The 27,704-nt window shown below is 39.6% G+C and overlaps 2 protein-coding genes across 3 annotated transcripts in view; both read left to right on the top strand.

The window, feature by feature from the left end:
* LOC146481035 (U4/U6.U5 tri-snRNP-associated protein 1-like) overlaps positions 1-17,887 on the top strand; it is a 36,337-nt gene extending 18,450 nt beyond the window's left edge. For both annotated transcript variants that reach the window (XM_085108742.1, XM_085108741.1), the window contains exons 13-32: positions 729-775; positions 1,640-1,666; positions 2,607-2,666; positions 3,393-3,449; positions 5,010-5,068; positions 5,959-6,056; positions 7,454-7,535; positions 8,496-8,541; positions 9,130-9,190; positions 9,692-9,754; positions 10,396-10,445; positions 11,112-11,210; positions 11,454-11,535; positions 12,404-12,494; positions 12,971-13,006; positions 14,008-14,049; positions 14,935-15,025; positions 15,709-15,798; positions 16,381-16,505; positions 17,667-17,887. In XM_085108742.1, coding sequence (XP_084964868.1) covers positions 729-775; positions 1,640-1,666; positions 2,607-2,666; positions 3,393-3,449; positions 5,010-5,068; positions 5,959-6,056; positions 7,454-7,535; positions 8,496-8,541; positions 9,130-9,190; positions 9,692-9,754; positions 10,396-10,445; positions 11,112-11,210; positions 11,454-11,535; positions 12,404-12,494; positions 12,971-13,006; positions 14,008-14,049; positions 14,935-15,025; positions 15,709-15,798; positions 16,381-16,505; positions 17,667-17,691 — 1,331 coding nt within the window. In that variant the 3' untranslated portion in view covers positions 17,692-17,887. The remainder of the gene's footprint in view (positions 1-728; positions 776-1,639; positions 1,667-2,606; positions 2,667-3,392; positions 3,450-5,009; positions 5,069-5,958; positions 6,057-7,453; positions 7,536-8,495; positions 8,542-9,129; positions 9,191-9,691; positions 9,755-10,395; positions 10,446-11,111; positions 11,211-11,453; positions 11,536-12,403; positions 12,495-12,970; positions 13,007-14,007; positions 14,050-14,934; positions 15,026-15,708; positions 15,799-16,380; positions 16,506-17,666) is intronic.
* A 2,516-nt stretch (positions 17,888-20,403) lies between these two features.
* On the top strand, positions 20,404-25,546 carry LOC146481034 (uncharacterized). Its single transcript, XM_085108762.1, has 3 exons — positions 20,404-20,657; positions 23,856-24,015; positions 24,981-25,546. Exons 2-3 carry the CDS (start codon positions 23,878-23,880, stop codon positions 25,218-25,220), a joined length of 378 nt encoding a protein of 125 aa, XP_084964888.1. The 5' UTR covers positions 20,404-20,657; positions 23,856-23,877; the 3' UTR covers positions 25,221-25,546.
* Positions 25,547-27,704: the final 2,158 nt, after the last annotated feature.

Here is a 27,704-nt window from a genome sequence, read left to right as displayed (position 1 = left end):
TTGTTCAAAATCACCACATAGAATGCTTTCTGTGACTTGGTTCAGTCTCCTGCACAAAAGAAACCAGTCACACATCTGTATCACTTTTGTGTGCTATTTCTTGTTAATTTGGCATTTTGCGACTGACCCGGTCTCTGTATCAAAACAGTGCTTTTTCAATTTGAAGGCACTCTGTAATATTTGCACTGAAAACCCTTCAGTTGTTGTAGGAAAGAAGTGGCCTTGTTAGTTCTCATTTTCTCTTTTTTGGGGGGCAAGATTGGCAGTCAAACTTCTGTTACATGTATTTGCCCTGTCTTTACAACAGCCATGTGTTCACTTTTAGAAGGCCAAACCATGTACTGTTCTTGGCACTGCAGTGTAACAGCCACCCTCTCCATCACCCAGTAAATTCTGACCTGCAGTAGGGTGCCAGCCACTTAAGAGGGCTTTGGCAGTGTATTTTCCTATGTTAATGTACATGTACCTTATTTTGTTTGTACTCCTGGAGAGATCATAATTTTTGCTAAACTGTGTTGGGTTTCTTTTGTACAGTGAGAGACTCAATTTAAAGTAGACTTTTCAATATTGCAAGCAAACTATGATGACAGAAGGTTTGATTCTGCAAATGAAAGGATGTTTATACACTGCCAAGATTTGGTCTTGTTAATTTCTAAATATTGTTACTGGACAATACACTGTATATTAAAGTTTGAGTTTCTATTTTCTAATAAATAATGTATTTTTAGGTTCCAGAGGAGAATATGACACATCAAAGGAGAATGAAGTGAAAAAGGTATGTACATTGTGGAAATTAATTCTAGTTTCACAGCCAAAGAAAAAAGCCATCATTACAAGCTACTTAATAAGTAGTTGCAACCACAACAGGAAACGCTATTCACGTTGATGGAGAAATTACATGTTTGATTTAAAAAAAACATTGTTAATAATTAATTAAACATTAACCCTCTAAGCCCAAATATCAACATCAATAATCTCCTTATTGTGCTCTCCTCATTTCTTATTATACCTACTAGTAGGGAGAATTTGTTGAAAATCAAGACATGTCCTTCTTGGTGATCAAATTTTGTAATCTGTATGTTTGACCAAGTAGTGATGAAGGAGAAATTAGATGCTGACCAGTCACTAGTTATTGGGGCAATATGGGGAGTGTTACATGTTACATAGCATACATGTATTTTAATTAGTACCTCGAGTTTACAAGGACATCATTTTTAACCTTCATTTACCACAGAAAGTGGACAGCTGTGAGAGTAGCCTGAGTATCAGGCTTTTCGGGGGGGGGGGGGACCTCCCTTCTCTAAGAAAGGCCTGATACTCAGGTTACTGTGAGACGGGCCCACTAATACAAAATATTAATTACCATTGAAAATTGATTTGAATGAAAAAGATGAAGCTTCTAAAATAAGCAGTTGCATATAGGGAATTGCTGTAGTTGCTCGGGGAGGCTAAGCTGTTTTCAGAGTGCTTTCCTTTGTTTTCATTCATCTACATTGAACAATGCGCTGGGAAGCAGTTTCTCTTTCAAAGTAATTTCCATCAATCAAAGTTGCTAAAAACCAGTGTTTACGTTACTTAAGACTATTTTACTTTAGACCGTTTCATTTAGTTAATTCACTGTGTCGTTTCTTTTCAACAGATACAAGCCAAACTTAAAGCACAGATGGTATGTATCAATCTGATGTAAAAATAAAGTATTCCTTACTTCATTAATTTTGTCTTACAGCTAGTTTTAGCCAAAGGAGTTGAAAGGTTCCTTGGCGCCAGAGAAGCATCAGTGATGGCTTTTGCCAAACAACTTGAGAAAAAAACAGCTTCATTAAAATTATATACGTAATGTGTTTTGATCCATAAAATATTAATAATTATATTAAATTATTTGATTATTTCTTTTTTTGGCTGAAGACTGAGTTTGACAACCAATTCTCAACCTCATTAATAATTCATCAAAAGAAAACAAAAAAATCACTACCGTGACCGTGGTTTGGATATGTGATCATAATTACCATAAAATTTTGCCAACTTTAGCCTTGAATTTTTCCAAGAACTATTGATCATTTGAGAAGCCACATCTTGAAAGCACTTGAAAGAGTGTTTCATCAGATATCCAAACACCTTGAAGTCGTTTAAAAAAACTTGGCTGCGCCTCGTTTTTCCAACCTACTTCTCAGTGTTTGGATATCTGATCAAACACACTTTCTCGTGTTTGATATATTACCTCCACAATAGTGTGCAGATCATTACTGGTTTTTCAAAGTCAACAGCTACATGACTTGTATATATTGTGATTAACCCATGCAAAGAAAATTCACAGACTTTCTTTTTCTTTACAGTTCTTTGTATTTCATGAAGGAAGTTTGTGTTAATTACTCTAACTGACTATTAACTCATTTTATGGGAACATTTCCTTTACCATTTTCTAATCATGGACCAATTCATGATAAGTGAATTAGAAATACCTAAGTCTTTACAATGCAGTGAAATTTACCAGAAAGATGGTAATCCAGTATATAGCCCAGGAAAGTGTCCACTAACTTAATGTGTTATACACAATGTAAGCCGAAATATATGAAGTAAATTTTTCCTGTCTTGAACTTGGTTTCCAGGTGTCACTAGAAATGGCAAAACCTCAGTTGGCAGCAGAATATTATACTCAAGAAGAAATGGTAGGCAGTGTTTTGTTTGTGGTAATGGTTCTGATTTTTACGAAGCACAAACTCCAAATTCTTTATAAAATCAAATTTTCAAATATTATTGTTTACAAATTAGTACATGCAATTTAAAAAGGAGATAGGTGATTAATGGAGAATATGATGTGAAATCTGCACATGACAGCCCAGTATCTATGTATTAATGATTTCAATTCACCATGCACTCAACCTTCAAAATGGATCTTTACAACGTACATGTATACTATGTACAGTTACAAGGTAATCAGTTCTGTCTTACTGTCTGTCAGCACAATTTTCATGTGGGTGTAGGTTTGAGAAACACCACTAAAGTTCATACACTTTTGTCGTTGTCAATCAAATTAATTTTTTAAACATTGTGTTGTTGTTGGGGAGGTTGTAGGGTTTGTTTGGACAGGTACATTTCTGTGTATGAGTTTTGTCTGGTTTTTTTTCCAGCTTTTCAAATCCTTGGTCTCTCAGAAGACTACAGAAGGATTTTGAAATTCCAGGGGGTGGGGGCGGTTCCAGGCCCAACAATTTTGAAGAAATGTATGAAGCTAAATTGGAATTTCCAGAAGGGTAGGGGGTCTTACAAAAAAATCCCTTCTGTTCGCGGAGAGGGGAATTAATGTTTTCTGGAAGTATACAGGTACATTTACCCCAAGGTTATTTTCTCCTGTATAAAATGTAATTGTACTGACTTTATTTCCTCTTCAACAGGTGACATTTAAAAAACCCAAGAAAAGAAGGAAAATTAAGAAGAGAGAAACATTGAAGGTGAATGTCATGAAAACATAAGGTTCAATTTACAGTCTTTTTAAACCAGTAATTTGTTCACAGGCAAATCTGTTACCCTATTGCGTTTTCCTTGGGATTGTGAAGCAGGGCAGTAGGGGTACAGGAGGTGGGGGTTCCCCTCCTCTCTCACTCCCAGGGTATTAAAGTTATGGCTAATGAAACTTCAAGGGTGTACAGTATACTGTATTATGTCTAAAACTGTTTCCTTTTAGATTCATCGAATTTCAACCTACCATTAAATTTATGCTCACATGGCTTCCTTGCATTATCAGCGTGTAAATAGCCTTCTTAGTGGGAGTGAATGTACATTACTTGCAAAAAACTTCGGACGATTTTAATTCCGGACAAAAATAGTGTCCCATAATAAAACCGTCCGAAATTTTTAAGCGTCCGAAATTTTAAGTGTCCGAAATTTTTGCAGTATAGTATAAAACTTTAAAAGTACTCTCTGGGCGACGGCATCACATATTCAAAGCCAATATATATACATGATTTGGCTAGAATTCGGATTAGGCGGCTTTGCTCAGTCGTTCTTTTTATCACTGGAAAGTAAAATATTTGAGACACTGCTTGAGGCATAAGCTTGATTGAGTTTGTGTTATTTTCTTGTTGGTGTATCCGGCTGTAAAACCTTGAAGGTACAGTAAAACTATCATTTTCACAGATTTTATTTCAGTCTAATTCATGTTTTTTAGTCGTAAATTTACTTTAGGCATGTTTCAGCTCAGTGTCCGAAATTTTTGTCCGAAAATTGTCCGAAATGAGGGAAAAAGTGTCCGAAAATTTAACGTCCGAAATAAAACGTCTGAAATTTTTTGCAAGTAATGTATAAGGGAAATAAATAAGTGAGCAAAGCGAACGGTGCAAAGCAACTGAAACAAACTGAGGGCGCGTTCTTTTTGGGAGCTATTCCGTTTTCGGAATGAACGGAATATCATTCTGTTCATTCTGCTGCCGATAACAGAATGAACAGAATGGAAGCTAGGAATACGCTTTACTCGGTATAGACAGAATACACGTTCTTTGGGGAAACTTTTGGCGGGAAATTCTACGCGGCCGCTCGCGCGCGCAGAGATAGTAGTTCTCAGGTCACCTCTGCTATGGGTATTCTGTTTCCAGATTTAGGAGCGTTCTTTTCGAAATTGAAATTTTGTGTATTCTGTTATTCCTAAACCGGAATAAGAATGGCTGGAATAGCCCCAAAAGAATGCACCCTGAGTAGGCCTTAGAAATCTTAAACTGACTTTTTAACATTGCTGATATTGTAATACCAAAAACAATTCAAGTACCTGTAAAGGCTGTCAAAAAATAAGCTCCCCTTCCCTCCCCCACTCTTGAAATCGCAGTCACAGAGATCTTTCCTAACAACTCGACCATCTGTTTTTAGGCTTCAAGCCGTTTTTTTCAAGCTTAATCCATTTCAAATTTAAAATACGCAGCACTAATAAGCAATGACAAAACCTCTCCAATGAATATTAGCCAATGGCTTATATTTCAATTTTATGGGTTTAACTTTAAACATTTTGTTTTTCTCCCTAGGCAGATGATCTTGAAGTGTTACCAGGTCAGGCAGACTTAAGAAGTGATCGTGGTTCAAGGTACAGTGTGCTTCGTTTGTCCCCAATCTTGAGTGAAATGGTTGTATTAATTTCCATTCACATGTAAATGGATACATAATTACACTAGAACTTACGGAGCCATTGACAATAGATATGCATGCGAACAGTTTGATGTAGACACTTCTTAACATGGAACATTGCTGGTGTTGTTATAATGTCTTCTAGCACAACAGACTCTGTTCCTTATTGTCTCTCTTTTCCAGAAAACCATTTTATTCAGGGAAAATCTAATAAGCGTTGTGCATCTGATCACCCTACAGTGAACTACAATACTCATCGTAATACTTACACTTTACTAAGTATGCGCCTCAGAATACACTAATGTAAAAACACAGCTTTCACTTCCCCTCGATATTGAACCAAACAGTTTTTGTTTTTGTGAAAGAAATTTGATGTTTTTTTTATTATGTTTTTTAAGCCTGGTGAAAAAGTGATATATAAAGTTGTCAGTCAGTTACACACAGGTATACTTAGAAAAGTAAAAAACCGAGTTCATCCAACTGAACCAATCCGAACCGGTAAGGTTCGACTCCTGTTGGGAGAACTCGCATTCCTTTTTTTTCCGAGTATGCCTGCTGAAGAAGATACGTCAGTTTTGGTGTTGCGAGTGTTTGTTATCATTATTGGGGGAAGATAGGAAAAGTGTTCCAGCAAATGTACAGGACTTTAACATCACGTTTGGGAAAAATGAGTCACTTCATATTCAATAAACCAGTGCTCAGACAGTGGGCAAAGAGACTGGACACAAGCTTTTCCTCAATGTACCGCCTATCTACCCCTGCCCTCCCCTCCCCTAACCCCATCTCTCCTCACCCCACCTGATTTTACTTTCCTTCACCTCACCCCCACCTTATCATATTTACCGACAGAAATGTCAAGTCAATCCTGAAGAATGCACCAAAGAGACAGGAACAAGAAGACGCCGATGACATGATGGAGGTTGCTCCACTGGAGCCAGATGATGAAGGTCTGTTCTTACATTTTTCTTTTCTTAAGTCTCAAGTGAGCGCCGTAGACCAACCATCAATAATATCTTAAAGTTAAGGTCCACTGTGAATACTAACAGTGCAGCAGTCCACACAGACGGCAGGTGAACGCAGCAATTTTAGGATTAGGCACAGGGTGTTCAATACAGCAATTGATAAAATGCTGGCCCACAGGCATGTTTTCAGTATGAAATTGAACGGTTCAATGCATAACCGACTTATAGTGCTTTAAAGTTTTCTAGTTTTTGTTGCTTTAGCTCTAATTTACCGTTTCTTTCTGTTTATTATTTTCCATGCGGTCTTCAGTTCAAATCCTTCAGAAAATGTTGCCCCAATGTTTCACCCGTTTCTTTGCGCTTCGTTTGCAATAGAAACCCATGATTCTGGGCAAGATTTCCGTTTTTATCACAAACGAAGCGCAAAACTGCGGAAAAAACGTTTGAGCAACGTTTCTTGAATTCAAGGGCACATCTGAGCTAAAACAGCCATAAGCGATCTAAGAGCACTAAAGGTTGGTAATGCACCGAACTCTTCAACTGTAAAAGCCTGCAAGGTGCTTTTCCATGAATTTCGCAAGAAAGGGCAAACTGTAGGAATCTGAATTAAAGATTGGGCAGGTATTGCACTTGAACACTAGGCCTTTTATGGCTATGAGGCCACGTGTATATGATATTACCAAAAGAATATCCGAAATGGAAAAAGCACTTCTTCAAAATGGCCAAGAGATAGCCTCTTGGACAGTAACAAATGGCTTTTTATGATGGGTTGAATACGTTAAAATTTTAAACGATGCGTAAGGCAAAAGTTTCCGAAGCTTAAGTCCCAGCTGTTGCCATGCCAAAAAAAAAATAATAATCCTTTGAGTTGTCAAGGGCCCGGTTGTTTGGAAGCTGATTAACGCTAAGTCACGATTAAATGTTACCGAGATTTTCATCCGCTCGTCAAAAAGTTATTAAGAGCTAATTTTAAGCTAAAAGTGAAGGACATAACTCTCTTTGAAGAATTTTTTATTGACTTTAAACTGAAATCAAAGTTCACGCTAACCCAGGATTAGCTTAATCGGGCTTTGGACAACTGGGCCCAGAACTTCAAACCGTTGCAAAAGCTGTCTTTAACATCATGCACCTAATTTTCTTGTGCCTCGGGCGACTTATTGAATGTAATATTGTGAGTTATGTAGCACCGTGTGCGCTCGTTCTACAGTCAACTCTCGTCTTGCGGACACCTCGCTATTATGGACACCCCGATGATACGGACAGCAGCTGAATCCCCGGACACTAAGGACACTAACTCGTGGTCCCGAGGGTGTCTGCAATAAAGGGAGTTGACTGTATTTAGTGACAAATGTACTAGCACTGCTTCTTTTTTTCCACTTCAGAAGTCCTTGTGGCTGACACAGAAAACAGTGCGATAGTCGAAGAAGACGAGGCTCAGCTGGAACTTCAGCTGGCGTTAGAGAGGTGAATAATTCATTTGGTCAATACTGGATGTGTGAAGAGAGTGGAATCACAGAGATCAGAGACGTTTTTTTCCAGATGGCCTGTATTGTGTGACATGCACTACCAACAAGTGACATAAGCTTTCCTCTTCCTGTGCAAAAATGGCTGACATTTTAATATTCTTTTGTCTGCATTCAAATTGGCCTCACTGGCCTCGTTCACGAGTTTTTGAACTCAAGAACGAGGTTAGTTATGCTAATTTGAATGCAGGCAAAAGAATATTAATATGTCAGCCATTTTTGCGTAGGGTCTATAACGTATTTTGGAAAATCATAGTGACATATGTCTTAGCTGCAATTTATTGGTCCCATTAAGCGGCATTTCAGTCCCATCCGTTGTATTTGGTCTCCAGAAAAACTGGCAAAATCGCAGTAAACTAACGCAATAACCACAAAGACAACAAGCGATACAACGGGTGAATGGCCAAAACGTCGTACAGAGTGCAGATTGGATTCTGATCTGTCTTGGATGTGTCTTGAATGCGGCTAAAATGCGACTACATTACGTTTAAGACTCAACATGTGTGGCAAATTATGCAAATTATGACATTAGAAAGAAATGTGGTGTCATGCTTTAAGCCGGTGAATAAATGATGGAGGGTTTTTTTATTTTTGCCAGTCAGTTGTGCAGGCACACTCGGAAAAAATACCCGCTGTATCGAGATGACAGTTTTTTGGCTGGGCAGGTGTGTCATGAATGAAACAATGAATGAACTCATAGAAAGGACAAACTTTATGTTTCAGTGAGCGCTTCAGACAAATTTGTTGGTAACAATTGCAGAAATGTACTTCGTAATTGCCAAGTCATCATCGCATGACGTATAACATTATACTAAAGTTTTAAGGTTCAACTGGGTAGAGAAGTGCCTGAATAAGCGAGGCATTGTAGTTATCTGTCCAGTGATTGGTATTTTTTCTTTAGATCGCGTCGTTTGAAACGGAAGAAAGAGGCAACAGGCGTAGAGAGGGTCTGTATATATTCCATGACTGAGAATGACTATGTATTCCGTAAAGGAAAATGTTTGTGTGTTGAAGCCCAAACGGTATGTCCATTGGCCATCCTCCGGCCCTGGTAGAATTGACCCCATTTTAGAGAGATGGCCGGCTTAGTGGGGAGGGGAACAAATCAGCCAGTTGGGAACCAAATCGATGCGACTTGTGTTGGTATTTTGGAAGCTTTCATTGCTGATCGTACAAACATGTGAAATGATTATTATTGTGCTTTGTACTGTAGAGATAATTATTTTACATGGGAAGAAGGTAAATAAGAAATACCTAAGAAGCAGATCTACGAAAGAACCCCTTCCCCCCCTCCTAAGAGGCTAATTTGTTTGTTTGTTTGTGTTTTTCAACATTTGTCCCTCACCCCCAGCCCCCTTGTTGGTCTGCTCCCCACCCCCCAACTTCCAGTAAGAAAAAGTCGTAAGTGAACCCAAGTGGTTTCCCAAAACCTGCTTGCAATTCCGAATTTTGATGATATTTAGGAAAAAAAATTAATCGTAAACTCCAACGATTTGTAATGTTATAATAATTAAGACTTAAATTATGATTTGCAGGTCCTGGAGACTCTTGCAACCGTTGTAAAGCAAGAGAAGGAAGATGAGAATGGAAACAAGGGCAAGTTTATTTTCTTGTTACAGTGGTGCTCTTTGCCACAGGAATAATTGCCATGTACTGAGACCTTTTTCATAAATGGCGGCCGGTGTCTTATTCCTTTGGAAGTATGTTAATTACAGGGTTTGTACGGGTTCTGGAAATCCTGGAAAGAACTTGAATTTTAGTCAAGCATTTTCCAGGAGTGGAAAGTCCTTGAAAAAGGTACGAGGTCCTGTAAAATCCTGGAAATCAGTTAGTTCAAGTACTAAAATGTTCTTGAAAGACATGGAGGAGCAGCCATATGGGAAGATCCAACAACCTTGAAATACTTAACGTGCATATTGAGTACTGAAAAGAAACCTTACTGTGGCGTGGAAAAGTCCTGGAAATTTGTTTCTGAAAAAAAAAAAAATAAATAAATAAATAACGAACACTGTAATTATCTAAACTAACCTCATTTGAGCTTGTCAAAGCAGCTGTTTCTCTAAGTCCAAAACTAATGATCTCGCTTATGAATTTCAGATTCTATCATCTTGAACTCAACATCCGAGTTTTGTCGTACGCTTGGGGAGCTACCGACCTTCGGTGAGTGTATTGTGCTGTTTATATAACTTTTTATTTCTGTGTTGATCCTTAAAGGCGATACATACACAAGAGCTGAACTCGATGGCTTGTTATTCACTCTGTCATTCTAGTTTGGTTTGAGATTGAGAGTTGTTTGCATGTAGTATTTGTTGTGTTCCTTTCGTGAGTTTTTCCACCGTGCAGTGTAGACTTGCTTACAAAGAAGAGTAGCTCATTCTTTGTTCACTTCACAGTTGCTCCCCTAGAATGATTGCAAAACAGATTGCCCCTCCTCTTAACAATGTTGTTTATCGAGAGAAGGGCTTTTACTTGGGAAACACAACTTTTTGAAGGGATTTTTTTGTCCGGGTGCAATTGATTTCTTTACAAAATAAAATAAGAATTCGTATTCTTATTTCGTTTCTTTTAAAACCGTTGGGTTATATTAACCCCCCCCCCCCCTCCATCCATTGTACAAAATATTCAAAAAACCTTTTAGTTATTAACGATGACCGTTACAACATAGTTAGTAGAGGGAGACTAATCTACTAACCTTGTTTACAATATTGATTTTTTTTATTTGTTGGTTTGTTTTTTAGCCTATCTGATTGCTTTATTTAACGCTGCTTTCCTTTAACATTTTTTATGTTTTATTTCTGTAGATGCCCCTGGCGATCAAATGGAGGAGGAGGATGAGGAGGATGATAACGAGGTATTACAAGCGCGAGAAGTTTGGGCTTAACATTTATTCTCCACCCATAAGTGAAATGGGTTACACACTGTGTAGTGCCATTAATATAAGTTCCGTTCAATGTTAGAGCTTCTTTGTTCGCTGATATTTACTGAGGATGCTCAAGCGTTTTGGCACTACTGTCCGTTCATTGGTTAGACTGAAATATCTGCTTGTGATGTTTCGTTGCTTCGATAGCAGAAATTTCGGATATTTCGGAAATTAATTGAACTGGGTGCCGGCGCCAAAATGCTGCAGGTAACCTTTCGATGGATAAGCATCTCATTCTGATTGGCCAAGAGCTTATTAGAAGCTGTTTTGATAGAAGATTAAATTTGTAATGTAGCTTTTTCAGGTTCCAGTGTCTCTAGTGTCTTCCAGTGTCTCCTGTCAGGGAGACTGCCCCTATGAAACATCGTTGATCCCCCCCCCCCCAAAAAAAAAAAAAAAAAATTCCCCGTGGGTCGCGTACATGTGGAGAGACAGGTTTGAAAAAGAAGCTATGCTCCCACCCTACGTAAACAACACATTTTTCTCAAGCAATAGCTTAGGAAGTCTCCTTGTTTTTCATGTCTACAAAACTCATTACTAGAAGTCTCGTTGCGCTGTGATGTCATAAGTGTTGATTAGTGGCTGTTTGCTTTGCAGTGGCGCATGGATGTAGAGCGAGAAGAAGAAGCTGAGCCACAAGGAGGCTGGGAATGGGTCAAGACTCAAGAGGAGAAAAGGAAAAAAGAACGAGAAGAGGTTTGTGGCTTTGTTTACCTTAAGGACGGTGCCAATTTTGACTGCGCATACTGCCATGACTTCTGCGATACCAGTGCAGTGCTCTACCAACTGAGCTATCAAGCCAACTGGGAGCTGGTCATTTTGTGAATTCGTAATATACCCGTTCATTTCACTTGCAGTTTGATTGAGTCTTTTTCCTTTTTTTCGCCTGCATGTGTAATGAATGCTGATGTGGTGGTTGTTTTTTCCTTTTTTGATCAGGAGACAGAGAGTAGCATCCTTGAGGCCGAACCTTTGGTTGGAAAAGGAGTGGGCGCTGCCTTATTTCTTGCATCTAAGAAAGGTAGCGTATTGCGAAAACAAGTTATGGTTGCCGTAGCAGTTTTAATCTGGGCAAGGTTCGCCAACCCTTACACTTCACTAGGTAAATTAACCCTTTTTAGAGGTTCAGCTGGTACGCGGTGCAACCAAGGTCATCGGTTTCTTCTTTTGAAAACAGTCATCTTTTGAATAGACAGGTAACGGGTTAGAGCGAAGAGACTCGTCAACTGGGTGACATTGTCTTCATGCACCATCAGATTCAACACTAACAGGCAGCACACACAGCCAAATCTTAACTCGGTTTTTGTAGTATAAAACAACTAGAAGGCAGGATAGTCCATCGCAGGGTAATCATTGTGAGTAGTTTTCGCCTGTACCTCACTGGTTGGGGAAAAGTCAAGAAAAACAGATTCTTTTCAAAGTCAGTGAAAAGTCAGGGAACTTTCTTTTTGTCCAACCACAAGGTTTGCAAAAGAGTTTTATTCTTGGCCAAGGTAATGTGTCAAAAAATATTTATGAAGGAACTGATTACTGCGACCTCATCGTCAGCTTTATTTGCAAAGGGTTAGTCTTGGATGGATGGTGAAAATTGGTTTGTGTTCAGTAAATAATCAGGGATGAATGGCAAACTTGAACAGGGTGGAGAACAGTTTCTTGGTTTAAGAAAGAACACGACCTGCGGCAAGGCACCAGCTCGAATGGTCGGTCCCAGATCAAACGTCTGGGCCTCCGGTTACTATATTTGTGTTATTATTAAAGTGATTTCACTGAGATTTTTATATGATTTAAAGTATCCAGATTCGGCGATTCTGAAAGGCGACGTACGCTCTTCAGTCTGATGGAAACATTTGCTGTGAAATAATAGCTCTCTGCCTTTAAATTCCTGTCAGGTTTATTGGAACAAACATCGAAGGCAAAGATTGAAGGAAAAGCACTCCCTAGCTTACCCTCAGTTGGTGTTGTGGATGAGGAAAAAATGCGGTGAGTAGAGTTTAATTTTAACCGGTAAGTTTAAGCAGAGGCATGGAAGAGCTTTGTTCCATACTTACGTAGTATTTTTTGAAACGTTGGTATTTTATCTTTATTTGGACAAGTTTTTTTTTTCTAAGAGAAAGACTTGAAAAATTAAGATTTCAGGATTTGAAAGTCACAGATACTGGGCGTAAAATTCTGGCTTAACTTGTTTAGGGCTGGAGCTGGGTCGGCCCATGTTATGTGTACCATTTTCCAATCCTGGACACACTTGTTCCTTGAGATATTTGTTAGTTGTTGTCTTGCTTCTTCCTCCACAAAATCCAGCGTTTGCAGGTTCGAGTTACGTAAGATACAGAGGGCCTATATAACACATTGCTTACAGTTGATGTGAAGTTCAGCTCTTAACGGCTAAATGTCTAATATATTTGTTTTATTAAATCGTCGTCGCTTTAGGCTGATCATGTTCTTTTTATTTATTACAGCGAGGAGGAGAGAGAACGCGGCGGCCGACCATCAAGGTGAAACTTTCATTCCATTATATTCACGTGATCTGTATTTGCTATTTCCAATTGTAGCAGACACAGGAAGTAACTGATTGGATTGAAAAGTGTCCAAAACGAAAAAAATGAAAAATAAAATCTCATGTTTCGTATATATTGGGTTTACTCCTAAACTATAGCTTAAGTTACAGATCTCAGAAGGGGTGGTTAATCATGTCTCGAAGAGGGCGGGGGGGGGGGGGATTTTATGGCCTCTCCAAGATCAGTTTGGCGTCCAAATTTTAACCAAGTTGACCCCATATTGAGCGAAAATGTCGCGCCCAAAGTATGGAACCGACTCCCTTTGGAAATCAGACAATGCCAATCATTGAATACTTTTAAAGTTTTACTAAAGACACATCTTTTTAAATTAGCTTTTTATTAGTTCTCTTATTAACTCATATTTTAATTTTATTGTTTTTTCCGGAGATTGTAAATTATTGTTGTTGTTATTATTTAGATTAGCCATTTATTACTTCATATTAAGATTTTGTAATGCGCATTCGATCATATCTAGCATGTTAGACTGCGCAATATAAGAAATAAACATTATTATTATTGTGACGACTTCTTACTGGCGTGTGTCGGACTGTCTGTCGACAATAACATTGAGCTATTCGACTCATCAAGTAAGCAGTAATGAATGAAACCTCAGTAAAAATTTATCGTGGCTTACATGACCAACAATGTGAACAAAATTGCGTGGACACGTTACTGGGCTCGATTATCAGCCGCTGTTCGGAAAATGAGCCCGTGTTCGCCCCCTTCCCCCCCCCCTCCCCCCCCCCCCCCGAAGAGGAAAGCCGGACCCGAGGGAGCGGAAATCGAGCCTAACAAATTACTTGACCTTTCCTTCATTTCGTTGATCAGATCAAGCACAACCCCTGAAATAAGAAGCACATTGTTCAAATTCGCGCGAACCGAATTACGATTTTACTTTCAGAGGAAAGGCTGAAAAAGGATTTTTTTTTCTCTTTCAGGGATTTTGACAGGGACCGTGATCGAGATCGCGATAGAGACAGGTAATTACACACTGCGTCCATAAATCGGCGCCCTTGTTAGTTTGTGGTATTTTTTTTCTTCACTCTTTCTTGTTTTCCTATCTCATACACATTAAAAAACACATAAACTGTTAGTTTAACTGCAGTCAAACGCAAAAAAAATAAGAAAAGTCCGTCAAAGAGAAGGTTTTTACTTTGACAGTTTACGGATGGTGCCTACTTTTGTTACTGTGCTTACGTTCTACGCATCTCGAGATACTCGGGTTACCTATGGAAGGTGCTTACTAATGCAGGGACATTTTTACGCGGTTTAAAACTATGCGGAGAAAGCAGAACTTAGCAAGTGCTCCTGGTATCCAAAAAGAAAATTGGGGGTAACCATGCATTTTTCAGAGATAATAAATCTTCAATATGGAATAAAATGCCATACATTGATTTGTATTGTACGGCTTTTTAGAATAATTGTTGCTCGATTATCTTTGAAAAATGCGTGGTTACCCCCAATTTTCTTTTTGGATTCCAATAGCTCTTGCTAAGATCTCCCTTTCCCACATAGTCATAAACCACACAAAAATACTTCGGTATTAGTAGGCACCGATCTTAAAGCTCAAAGTGTTTTGTGAGTAAATCGTAAAATGATTATTAACCTCACCTAAAGGTAAAAAATTAATCTTTAACGGAGGTTTTTTATTTTTTACGTTTGACTGCGATAAAATGTTAGCTAACTCATTTCCAAGGTTAAAATACAAACTCCCTCTACTATACGGATTTCCATACTTTTGTTTAAATTTTGGTTGCGATATCTTCAGTGGATAATATTCTTAATTCTCCTTACCTATCCTTGTCACATTGTATTGACATATGTCGGGCGAAATAAGTGTCTGATCGTTCGTTTGCGTTTCCTAGATATGGATCATCCAAGAACAAACAGGACTACAAACCAGATGTTAAGCTGGAGTATTACGATGATAACGGCCGCTCTCTCACGCCTAAAGAGGTACTGTAGGTCAAATGTAAGGGCTGTTCACACAGGCGATGTTATTGCTTTTTTAGCAAAGGCAAACTGTTCACACCAACGCTCAATAGTTAGTTAAGTCTACCGTGTATGGATGGTCTCTGTGGGGATTTCATATCTTGTTAGTGGCAGTTTCAGGGCTGGTCGGCCAGTTCTAAGACACGGAAAGCACCCTGTTTCTGACTGGTGTTTCTTGTTGCTGTCTCCACTTTTGTCCAGAAATGCACTTAATCCTGAATTTGGGTACTTTACGTAAGACAGACCTTTTTGTCATTTTCGTATGACTTCATGTTTGACCAAATTATTTGTGTTTTAGTAAAAATTTAGGATAGAGGACACCTTGTGATGTCTATCATACAGCTCATGCATTTCATTAGCGTGCGATTCTGGGTATATCTCCACTGCTGGACCCATCCCCTTGGTCTCTTACAACAGACCAATGTATTAGCTCTTAGATGTGACGCAGTTAAATAAAAAGTGGAAATGTATTGCCCTGCGTTGCGTTGCGTTGCGTGTCGTTGTGTTGAGTTTGTTGATGGTTCTCAACTTCTCTTAGTGCTTTTTCCAGTAGTGCGCTCGCGTTCGCCCCACTATTAAGAATGCCAAGCGTGAAGCCTGATATCCTCGCGCGATAACAACACTTGACATGTGCCTTCCTTCAACAGGCTTTTCGCTATTTGTCGCACAAGTTCCATGGTAAGGCATCAGGCAAGATGAAGTCAGAGAAACGGAATAAGAAACGGCAGGACGAGGTGGTAAGTGAATAGTGACAGAATATTTTACTGTCCTCTTTCAAGGTCCAAAGATTTGGAATTCTCTACCCAAAGATATCGCGCCATCTGAGACAATATATGTATGTATTTATAACATCAATAGTATGAACGGACCAGCAAGCCGCCTTTCTCAACTTTCTGCTTGTGACTCGCTTTTCTCGCTGGTATTCATCACGTTACATCAACGCTAACGATTGTCAGGCTGATGGAGCCTTATTATGGGCAGTCCTGATGTCACACGAGATAACTTTTAACGAAGATTTTTAACGCAACATAGGGCGCGGACGACTTTTAACGCGCTTTGTGTTGCGGGAACGTGTTACGTAGTTTTGAAGACAGGTAAAAGGCTTGCAACACAATTGTTTCGTTAAAAGCTGTCCGTGCGCTGTTACATGACAACATTAATAAGGCAACAATATTACGTAAAAGTCGTCCCGTATAACGTCATCTTTAGTGTGGTCAACATTGACCCTTTTCTATGTATTTATTTATTTATTTATTTATTTATTTATTTATTTATTTATGTATTTATTCGTTTATTTGTATGAATCTGTCTCAACACAGGCGCTTCAGAAGATGAACTCAGGAGACACGCCACTCAACACCACCGCGCTACTAATAGAAAAACAGAAAAACGCACAATCACCCTTCGTCATCCTCAGCGGAGGAGGACAAACATTCTCCACAGGGTGGGTGACAGCACTATTTTGTCCAATTCCACCTCAAATGAAAACTATACCTTCACAACAAATAAACGTGAATTGTTGGACGTTCTAATAAGATTGAATTTAGAAAAACGGTTGTCGCACATTTACTTTTCTGTATAAATTATCTTTTCTGTTACCGGCATTCTTTACTTGATAATGGTGCCAGTGCCAAGATGACAGCAAAACGTCGTTGCGTTTTTTCACTTATTTTTGTAGTCAACTGTATTGTTGGAAGTAATGTCTAATTTCCAAACTTCAGTTGAAGAAATGTGAATACCGTATAAGTGTACAAGACATAAGATGTGGTTCTCCTCTATTTTCGCGTTTAACCTTCTCGCGTGCCGCCATTTTGAATTTTTTGACGTCATACCGTTGCTGCTGTTGTCAGGAAACAGAAAATAATTGGGTGGCCGCATGGCGTCCTGAAAAATCCAAAATGTCGACGCGCGGGAAAGTTAAAGGCAAAATAGGCGATAACAGGGTTGCCACACCCAGGGAAAGCTAGGAAATTCTGTATCAAGTCAGGGAAATACTAAATTTCTACCTCAAAGTCAGTGAAAAGACAGGTAATTTTATTTTTTAGGTAGCCATTAGGTTTGGGAAAGGGTTTCCTTGTTGGCAAAGGCAATGTTGTTTTAAAAGACATTGACGAAGGAATTGATTTCTGTACCTTTTTTGCTGGCTTTATGGGCAAAGGATTTGTCTTTATGGTCAGTGAAAAGCCAAGGAACTTAAAAGTCAAGGAATTTTCATTTTCGTGATGAGTGGAAACCCTGGATAATCACAACTTAATATGTCTGACACTGAAATATCAATTAGCCTGTGTTTCCACCAATTTAAGGTCAGTTTATTTCAAGAGTGGCGGTTTACTTTCCCAGTTGTCCTTGTTATGTAGAGATTAAGCGTCAAACGTCAACCTTGCTGTTTGAAGTGAAGTGACACTTGCCAATCAAAAGTGGTCGTCTTGGAAATGTTTTCACGTTCCTCCATAATTCTCGTTAGCCTCTGTAAAATTGACATTCAAACGACAATTTATGTTTTCTAGTAGTTTTGTCTTCATACTCGTGTCAAGGAGAGCGAACGTTTGATGAGTCAGTGAATGTCTTCTCTGTACTAACGTGCTTCTTTTCTATTTTCTTTCAGGACAACCATTTCGAAACGAAAATAACAATATGGACAATGCCAGACTTGCGCGGCCGTGTTAACACGCGCGCGTGACTGAAGCTAAGAGCTCGGAGCTGGCCAGCGAGGGAAGCTGAGAAATTATCACCTTGGAATCGATCGTAATGAAGGTTATAGCTATCTGTGCCAATGGTACTTGTTTGATAAAAATGTTACTTCAATAAAAGTCTTTTTCAAACAAAGCGATGGCATTGTAGTGTTTACGGGGAGACGCAAAAAATATGGCGCGCAGAACTGCGCGAAGGAAGAAAAAGCGCTTGACTTCAGAAAAACCTGAACCAGTTTGCAAGCCAAATACCAAGTCAGTTATTCGTTTTGCATAAGCCATGCGAACGTTTATTCGTTTCGCTTTCTGAGTTTAGTTTTTTTTTTTTTTTTTTTTTTTTTTTCAGAATTCCAAGTAAGGTCAACTCGGTCCCACGGAAACTGGTCTTGTCTCCTAGGTGCGATATCTTTAGTCCATTATCTCGCTCCTTATCTCTTTCCGTCATCTATTCGTGCTTGAGTTAATGGTTGGTTGCTTCTTTTGGGACGAAATTATTCGTTGGGCTTAGCGTTGCATAAAAACCGCCTCAGGAAAAACTGACCAAGCTTGTGGTTTATCGGAGGGACTTCAACGTGGGAGATTTTGGGAACTTATATTCCGAGGCGGGTTAGGGGGGGGGGGGGGATGGGAAGGGGGCTTCCGCTTGGTTCTTCCGTGAATTGAAAACGTTTTTCTGCTAATGACGCGGGAAAGTTGGGGCGTGAGCAAACATGAGAGAGGCGAGGAGGGAGAAAATGGCCTGGATTACTCGTTCCGCCTCTCGTACTCCAAAAAATACTTCTAAACAGGCCACGAAAAACGTCCTGTTTGTAATTCAGTTTGTTATGCCTGGCCTCCCTTTTTAATCCAATTCCTATCACGGAGCCAGTATTGTGAATGTCGAGTTGTAAACTATCAGTTTGCCCCCTAAAACATATTTTGAAAAAGGCAACGTTCTGCGCTTTTCTTCAGAAAAACAAAGTAAAAATAGCGTTGAAACGGTTATACAACCCAACCGTCGGGCTCATTTTCCGCTTTTGTTGGGGCACGTATGCACGGCGTTGTTCGCGCGAACAGACGGAAAAAATACCGTGGCTGACGCCTGTTTGGCCCTTGTTGGGACTCGTTAGCGAGGTCTAGCACGCACAAAGGGAATCAATGACACTTAACCTATCCCATATGTACCGCCAAGTTCAGTAGTCAGTTTTGGAAGAACTTAAAAAAAAAAATAAGAAAAGAAGGTAAGAAAGAAAGAAAGGAAAAAGCTGACAGTGCAGATCGATTATCAAGCACGCCACAACTGACTTAAAAATATCTGTGATGTGTGCAAAAAAAAAAAGAATCGGGTTATTGATTCTTCCCCTTCCTAATAATAGCAACGGGAACTGATGAGACATAATTACCCACGCGTTTATGCATGGTTTTAATAACACGGAACTTTTCTGGAAAGTCCTGCACACGGACGCCGTTTTTCCTGTACAGCTATATCCAGTTAGTGGTGAGGAAAGGTCGTTCAAAAAATTAACCCTTGCGAAATGGCACTAAGTTTTTGGTAATAAGTTTTTGTGAAGATGATTTGGAGGAAAGCCGATTTGAGTATTTTAAAAGTCTCTTCCTTACAACTTCCCCACAGTCAACACCTGTCTTTTAGTTATTAACAACATGGGTTTATCCCTGCGATATACTCCCACCTAAAACTGTGATTTGCCCCAACACGGTTCTGCACTCCAGTAGAGAAACACCAAGGCACGCCCTGAAGTCCTGAGCGGCAATTATGCCCTGTACACTGAATGATCAGTAATTCACTTCCTTTGTGGTCTCTAGCCATTTTGATGCCAGGAGTTTTCTGAATGCCTTTTACGATTTTCTGCCTACTCGGCAGTATGGAGACACGATGGAGGTCCTCTGGTAGCAGAGTCCGGTGGTGGAGGGGGGGGGGGGGGGGAGAAGGGGGCACGGTCTGCATAAGATCCCGTCAGAAAGTGCGAAGAGAAAGGTTGTTAGTTCGAATTTAGGCTACCTAATAGGGTACAGGTTTTGGGAGCTAGTGGTGTTGCCGTACTCACCTGCAAAAAGGGGAAAGCTTAACTTTTTAAAAAGAGGTTTGGATCTTGAGCCCTTGGTCACCCACCCACCCCTCCCCCCTTCTCAAATATTGAGAGTTCCGCCGGAAACCATGGGGTAATAAAATACGCATATTTTTTTCTCTTGACATGAACTTGCCGTAAAAATTAATTTATCATTTACAAGTCGCTGGACTCCTTTTCTATTTCAGTGCGTGGCTGTTGTTTTGCTGAATATAGATACGGGTAGAGTACCAAGGCAACGAAGATTGCTCTGCGAGGCAAAAATAAACTGCCATCTCGTAACGTGACACGCTGACCCACTATCAGCTTTTAGCTAATTGCTTTCAGTTTTAATAACTAATGAAATGACATTTAGTGTTAAATATTGCACGAATTTGTGCTTTGCAACTTTGACAAGCCATTTATTACCTTAAAGTAAATTGCCTGACTAAAAAAAATGATTCGTGTTAACTCCAAGTGTTTTACTCTGCCCACAACTCGGCAGGTATCCAGTTAATCTTATTTTTGCCATTTCCATAATTAATTTGAGGGCAGACAGATGAGAGGTCAGTGAAATACGAACCCGCGTTTTAGACAAGTCATTAGCTTTGTAATTAGATATGTAGACTACGGGTGAACCGGTAAATTTGGAAAGTTTTAAACGGTTTTAAACATTTGGTTGACAACGGCAGCACAGCTATCCGCGTGAAGGCGATCGGCTAAACCAACGCACAGAATAATTTGAAAAGATTTCACGACTGGGTTTTAAAAGGGAACCATTCCTGTGATTTTCAGGTCTCCTGGAGCTACATCAACTTGCTGCAAATTTATACTATCGGAAACCGTTGAAGTTTTGAAAGTGTAAGTATTTCATCATTTTGTCAAATTTTAAACTGCGTTAATACTGTCCTTTCATTCACATGGTAGGCCTCGTAGTACTACGGCTCAAACACCCTTTAGACAATAGCTGTCTTCTTGTTTGAACTCCAGGGCCATGTATTGTACGGAAATTTAAAAAAGCAGTTAAACACATTCGTTAATCGTTACTGTAAAAGGAAAGGAGAATTTTATTAATTAGGACCTGGGATTAGAAAGATATTGAGCAACTAACCCTCGATCTTTAAATGTATTTTATTTTCGAATTTGTATTTCTCGTATTTCTTGACTACGCAGTATCGCGAACTGCACGACTGAATGCAAGACGCTTGTCCCGAGGACACGCGAGGGGCTCGCGCGAGGAGAGAGGAGAGGCGGCGCGCGCCTTTCCCCTCTCGCAGGTTCGTCCGAACCTCCAACATACTCAACTGCATACAAAAATAGCAGCTCCTAATTTAAACAAAAAAAATGCAAGGAGCGATTAGTTTTCAGAGCTGTTTGCTTAAAACAATAAAAACAAAACGCCAGGCGACCAGTTGTACCAAGCATTTTGTCGTTGTGACCCTGTTATGGCTTTGGTAAAGAGAACACAAAGCTTTTTTGTTCTGTTTGTTTATTTTGTTCGTCAGTTACCGTATTTTATACAACCCTTTGCCACTAAAGTAGTCATCGGCATTGTCGGCAACAAGGTTTCCTCTTCAATGGCCTTGAATTAGTATTGAGAGAGAGATACACACCCACGTGCGTGGATCCCAGCCTCGAATCTCGTTTCGTGCTAAACGTAAATATTAGAGCGATTGAGAATTACGCTTATGGCAAACGGCAAACAACAAAAATAACCCCGCAACCATGTTTACCCTTCCTTTGCCGCTCGCTGTTTTTGGTTTCTCAACAAAATTAGGAAGTTTTTGTCCTTTTTTTTTTTTTTACGTAAACATAAACGCGAATCTCACGTGCCGTTTGCCGTAAACGCGATATAAATGTCTTTATTGCTATTTTAAGCGACGATCAAAGTTGGCAACTTTTCTATCTCCGGACGATTTTGCGACCATTGACTGTAACGAGTTTTCGGCCGGTTTTAAAACGATCAGGCAAGTATTTTCATCACTATTTTAATGACTTGTTACGGTTTAGCGAAATCAGTTAAGGAAGTATTAAATTGTTTCTTAAATTAGACTACAGGTGCCTTGCGTGGGATTCATTGTGTTGCCAGGTTGAATAACACGCAAATGCGTTATGTAATACCCAATAAGGGAAGTCCATGGATTTAGGAAACTTCCTCTGAGTTCTTCAAATTAACAATTTATTTGGAATTTTCATCCTTTCTGGGCAGAATGCTCATGTTACATGCACTTATCCCTAAATTGGCTTAATTAGTTGTGGTTTAAATACCTACTCAGGATCAAACACAGAATAAACAGGCGATGATTTTCGTCTTCCGACAACTCTCAGCTTAAGAACTGCTTTATAATTGGATACAGAGCCCACAAAGCATGTGAAGCCTCACGGAGAATGTTCCCCATCCGAAACCTTTTGAGGTTTGAATTTTCGAGGACAATGAGTTGTCTTGTGTTTTTCAGTGAAAGCTGATTTTTATAATCAGTTTACAATTTTTAAGCAACGTATTGGCAAGTTTGAGCGAAAATTTCACACCATCGGTGCAAAACGGATTTTCAAATAAAATATTTATCGGACGTGGAAAGTTGCCGGGAGTTTCGAGAAACGGTTCCCTTCGAGAGACTGCAATAGCAAGAATTATTCATGGTTTCAATAATCTCTCTTACAGGGATTTAAAAACAGGATTGTCCCTACTATATAACGCGGTCATGAATAGCGGTGTTGCCTGTATCAAGAAACTGACATGAATTTATCTGTATTTCATGAGGGCTCTTCGGGAGGGTAAAGGGATAATATTCACTAAAAGAAAGCTAACTACTTTCGTTTAATAAAACTCAAAACTTGGGTTTGAAGTGAAATTTGCTGAAAACAGGTAAAGATGTTCTGACGAATTTAAAATACTACTTCATAAAAGGGGTCGTTGTCTTTGGTAATGGCTGCAGTCGAATGAACTTTGTACATACTGTGGTCTACTGTCAGTATCAATACCTTACGCTTAAAGTCCTGGGTTCTACTTGGCAGTGTGTTCAATCATCTTTGACACATCGACAGACTGTTCCACACTACAGCTGGTCGATTTCTTATGAAATCCCTAATCATGTTATCGTGTTCGTATCGGCCTAAGTAGAACGAAGTCTAGTTCCTTCTCCTTTCTCCACGTATGTTAATCTCAGCGAATAAATTTTCAAATTCAGAAAAAGTTTAATCTCTCACGCATTTAAAAACAAACTTAATCAGCCTTTCTTTCCCCCAACCGGTCTGTTCCCTGTCGCATGGGAGTGTCCCATGTTAGTTTGTATGTTTGTATATGATACTTCCCTCGCGTGCAGCTTTTCCAGATTGTTCTAGCTGCACAGTCCTCATACCAGCAATGTAACCCATGCGTCACAGGTGGCAAAATAACTTTGGTACAAACTGAAACCTCGAGCTGCTTTAAACGCAAGAGGTTTAATGTGGATACAAGAGGTACTTGGCCCTCATTTTTCCCCGCCTTGCACTTTGTCAAAGTTTTCGCGCCCCTTCTACCTTCAGCTTGCGGGCATGCATAATATAATTCCCCCACGCAGATTAAGTTTTATATTCTCTTAAAAACCCGCAAAGAAGTTCTTCCTAACGGCGCAAAAAAGTAAATAAATAAATAAAAATGCGATGCAAAAGAATAATAAAAGCGAGAAGACTTGCGAGAGTAGGCCACCTCTCCCCAGTCTCTCCCGTTCGCACGCATCGCAATTTACGTCACGCCGCTCTCTCCACTACCAAAATAATGTATTCAACTGTACTGTCGGCCAACTTGTTTGGGTTGAAAATAACTACCAAATGAATTCAACGTCGTATGTCAACTTTGAACAAACCAAAACACTTTTTGCTGATGACATTGTTTTCCTTAAAGCTGAATTTCGCCCGCGTGCGATTCTCTGGCCGTTCTTTGGATATTTCACACCTTTCCGTCACGTTTTTCGCACGAAGCATGCCAGCCTATCACACGCTGTTACTTGTAATCCAAATATACAGACCCTGATACGTGTCAAATGCAGAACTGTAAACTGTATTTTTTTTTCTTTTCAGTTTCTCGCTCCCAAAGCTACACATGGCAAAGAATTCCAGAATATTTTTCATCCTCTCCATAGTAATTGTGTCTTCACTGCGCAGGTCAGAGGCTGATCCGATGCAGGATGCACTCAACAGCGTACATTGCGTGGTCAAAGGCTATACATTCGCCGTTAAGGTTATTTATCTACTTATTAACTCATTTATTTATTTATTTATTATTATTTTTTTTATAGTTGTTAGCTATTTGCATATATTACATTTTCATCCATTGCTTATTATCGATGACATTTTCCCCGCTCTTCTCAGAGCGTCTTCGGAAAGTTACTGCCAAAATGCACGTCAAATAAGCGCCCTTATATGTCCTCAACTATGAGATAAGTTTATGTAAAGTGCTCAAAGTATTGGATGGGAAACGTTGTCACATTGAAATAGGTAGTCCATTGGCGTGTACATGACAGATTGAGCAAAATCTCTATTTGCATGACCGAAATAAAAACCTGAAGGTGGTTCTTGTAGTGCGCCTTCCTTCTACTTCACAGGGAGCCCAATGATTCCAAGGGTCGCGGCGGTGCAATTAAGCATTCCTTTGTATCTTGCACCATTTCTTCTCTCCCTCTCTGTTTGTTTGCCTGTACGTTTGTCGCTATGTCTCTCTTTTATTAACTGTCTCGTTTGATCTCTGGCTCTCGTGCGCTCGCATAAAATTTAACACTCGCTAAAACCGGCTCTGTCTTTGCGCTCCAAATCTTTGGTTTTCTTACTGACTCATTCACTGAGTTTGAATTAACTGGTCAACTATTGCTTTGGCTTGTTCTCCCCAGTCAAAGAGTTTCAATTTTCGTCACCGTCTAGCACTCATATTGATGGTTTGCATGTGACGTCATGGGGGCCATGTTGGTGTACAGGAACAATAAAATTTTTCTCCTCTGGGACTAAACTTCCATTTTTATGCAAACCATATGAACAAATTTTCTTTTGTTTTGTACCCCAACATGGCGGAAATGTAAACCACCTATCGTCCCCTAACTCTCATTTACTCATTGAGCCTTACACGTTCTTAAACACCTTGGACCCTCGTCCTCTCACCGACTCTTGTTCCCAATTTATCCAGGTCTAACAGTTTATTCTCCACCTTTTAAGGTTGCAGGATGTCAGGAACGCTCAGTGACTATCAACACCTGTCTGGGGACCTGCCTGTCGTTTTCTACACCAACCGGTGCACAATATGAGCAGGTCGAGTCATGCACGTGTTGTCAGCAGATTAAAACCCAAAAAGTAGACGTGGGGCTCTGGTGCCAAGACACAGCTGATCCATCCAAGCTTGTTATGCATTATCATCCAATCGAGACCGTCACCGAGTGCGCATGTACCTCTTGTTGACACTGCTGACTGCAAACATTGTAAACGTTTCTGAACACGCATACATTCCATGAAATGACTAGCTACCGGTTCGGTGTATTTAATTTTTTGTTTTCTTAAGTGAACTTGAGGCTAAGACTGCGACCCTTTGTATCAGTGCAATGATGAGTTACATTTTTATTTAGGAAAATCTTGTTAAACATCTAAGCAAAAACAAGTAACCAGTTTAATGTGAAATACTTTGAAATGCAAAAAGGACCTTTCTATGTATATATTGTTAAGTTGCAAGCAAAGTTGTGAAGTAACTAAGACGTTTTAAAAATAAAACAGCCTTTCCATTAACTAAACAGTTGTATCCTCTCAGCTACGAGGAGCACTCGTCTTGTTAACGTCTTCAAATTTAGATGTAACAGATGCCACTCATAGCGGATTTTGCGGCTTCTGTCGTCCAACGTATCCCCAGATTATCCGCGAAGCAAATCTACTCAATCCTGGGATTACATCTAGTCGTTCCAGGAACTTGGATAGCCCTCCCACACAGCCGTTATTTGACTTGTCACGCAACGCTTTTCACGGGAAGGAGCATTGCGTGACGAGCTGAGTAGGAGACTAAGATTTGGGAGACTGATTGGCGGATGGGTATTCGGGATGGGGCTTATACTTGAAATTTTATGGTAAAGCTCCAAAAGTAACGAATATCGTTACTTATTGATTTAACAACCCTTTACTTCTTTATGTAACAGCTGCAGATTCAGAATTCTTGGTTTTCACATGACGTCATAAAAATATGAAATTCATAACTAAACACAATTTTGGGTTTTTATCTTCATCACATATAAGAAAATCTAAATTTCCATCGGCTTGCTTGTTTTCAGCAGGACAGCATTCTTTGTTTTGAAAATAGAGCAGTTTGAATTTTAGATTTTTGCGCAGTGCGTGACAGAAGGATCATGTCACGTACATGAAAACATCGATTCGCCTCGTGTTTTTTTTAGGTCTGATCAGCTAACATGTAATAGAAGCGTTAATGTCAATGTGTGAAAGTTCAGCAGGGAGAAGAAAGGCTTTGAAATAGCCAAGGTAAACTCCAGATGTTTTTGCTGGTTTCCGGCCGCCATGTTGGTGCCCATCAGACAGGGCACCAACATGGCGTCCCATACTAAACTCTGTAATTTTCCGTGGTACATTTTCTCGAATAACTCGATTAGGAGATATCGCACAGCCCTGTAGCTTTCACACGTTGTTTATGTATCACTCTTCTACAACATATCAATTTCTTGACTTTATCTATTGAATGGTTGAGGATTTTATTTTTTCACTTGCGTGACGATGTGTGTGGTGAAAACCACCTATTCCACGTGAGATGGAAGACCGAACTTCGCTCATAGAAAAAAAAAACCTCCTTAGTCCAAACATCCTTAAAGGGGAAGTATCACGAAAATTTGATGTCATTTCAAAACCCAAAAATGTTTGTCTGACAACAGAAACAAAAAATAATTGTCTTGTTTTGTTATAAATTATCATCCCGGTGCAGTAAATCTATCAATTAGTGCCTCTGGCCAGAAATAGACTAGGTCGAAATGGATTGAAACTTGAAAAATGTTCAGGCTAATGTTTTTCAAGTTTTCGTATTTTTGTTTCCAAAATGCGCTAGAACAGAGTACGAGTTGCTCCTGTCAAGAATTGAGTTGATTTCTTTCCTCTCGTTGTTCTAAAATTGTTTTGTAGCTATGTGAAGGTCTTATTTCACCATTTTAACAAAGAGGTCAAAAACCCCATGATACTTCCCCTTTAAGATCAAACAATTGACAGGTCCGTCAACAAACTTTCTGAACGCTCAGCGAACCAATCACAATGCTCCTTGACCTCGGCCAGTAAAGGCATAAACCTTATTCCAAAATGACTTCTATTTTAATATTCCTTTGTTTGTATTCAAGAAAGCCCTGCTTGCCGCGTTAGAGGTAAACTATTCTTTTGATTTATAAGCTTAAGAAAGAGACAAGAAGGGCTAATTTAAATCCCAACAAAAGAATATTGAAAAAGTAGCCATTTTAGAATAAGGTCTACATATAGAATAAAAGCATACAGTAGAATACCGATTTTTCGAACCTTCTAGGGAAACTGAATTTGGTTCGAAAAATCGGGAGTTCAAAAAATCAGGCGTAAAAATCTGACCGAAGCAAATCTAAGGGAAACAACTTTTTGTTCGAAGAATTGGAAGTTTCGAAAAAGGGTCCGACCCTTGGGGCCAGAAAAAGTGCCCGCTTAAGAGAGGTGTCCGCTTATAGGAGGTTAAAAATGCAGCATTTGTATGTAGCTGAGAACATGACCAAGTGTCTGCCTACGGGAGGTGTCCGTTAGCGGAGGTTCGACTGTAGTTCGAACTGTATTTTCAAACTTTGCTAAATCGCTGGTCAGCGGCTACAAATTCTCGTTCCCAGGGCTTCCCTTCATCTTGACAGGAAGATGAGAGATCCTGGGAACGAGGTTGCATCTAACAGACTT

This window comes from Pavona decussata, unplaced genomic scaffold (genome assembly GCF_977016875.1).
Source record: "Pavona decussata unplaced genomic scaffold, jaPavDecu1.1 SCAFFOLD_51, whole genome shotgun sequence".
In the NCBI taxonomy this organism is placed as follows: Eukaryota; Metazoa; Cnidaria; class Anthozoa; order Scleractinia; family Agariciidae; genus Pavona; species Pavona decussata.
Note: the sequence above shows the minus strand (reverse complement) of the source record. Positions and strands in the feature narration are given on the sequence as shown.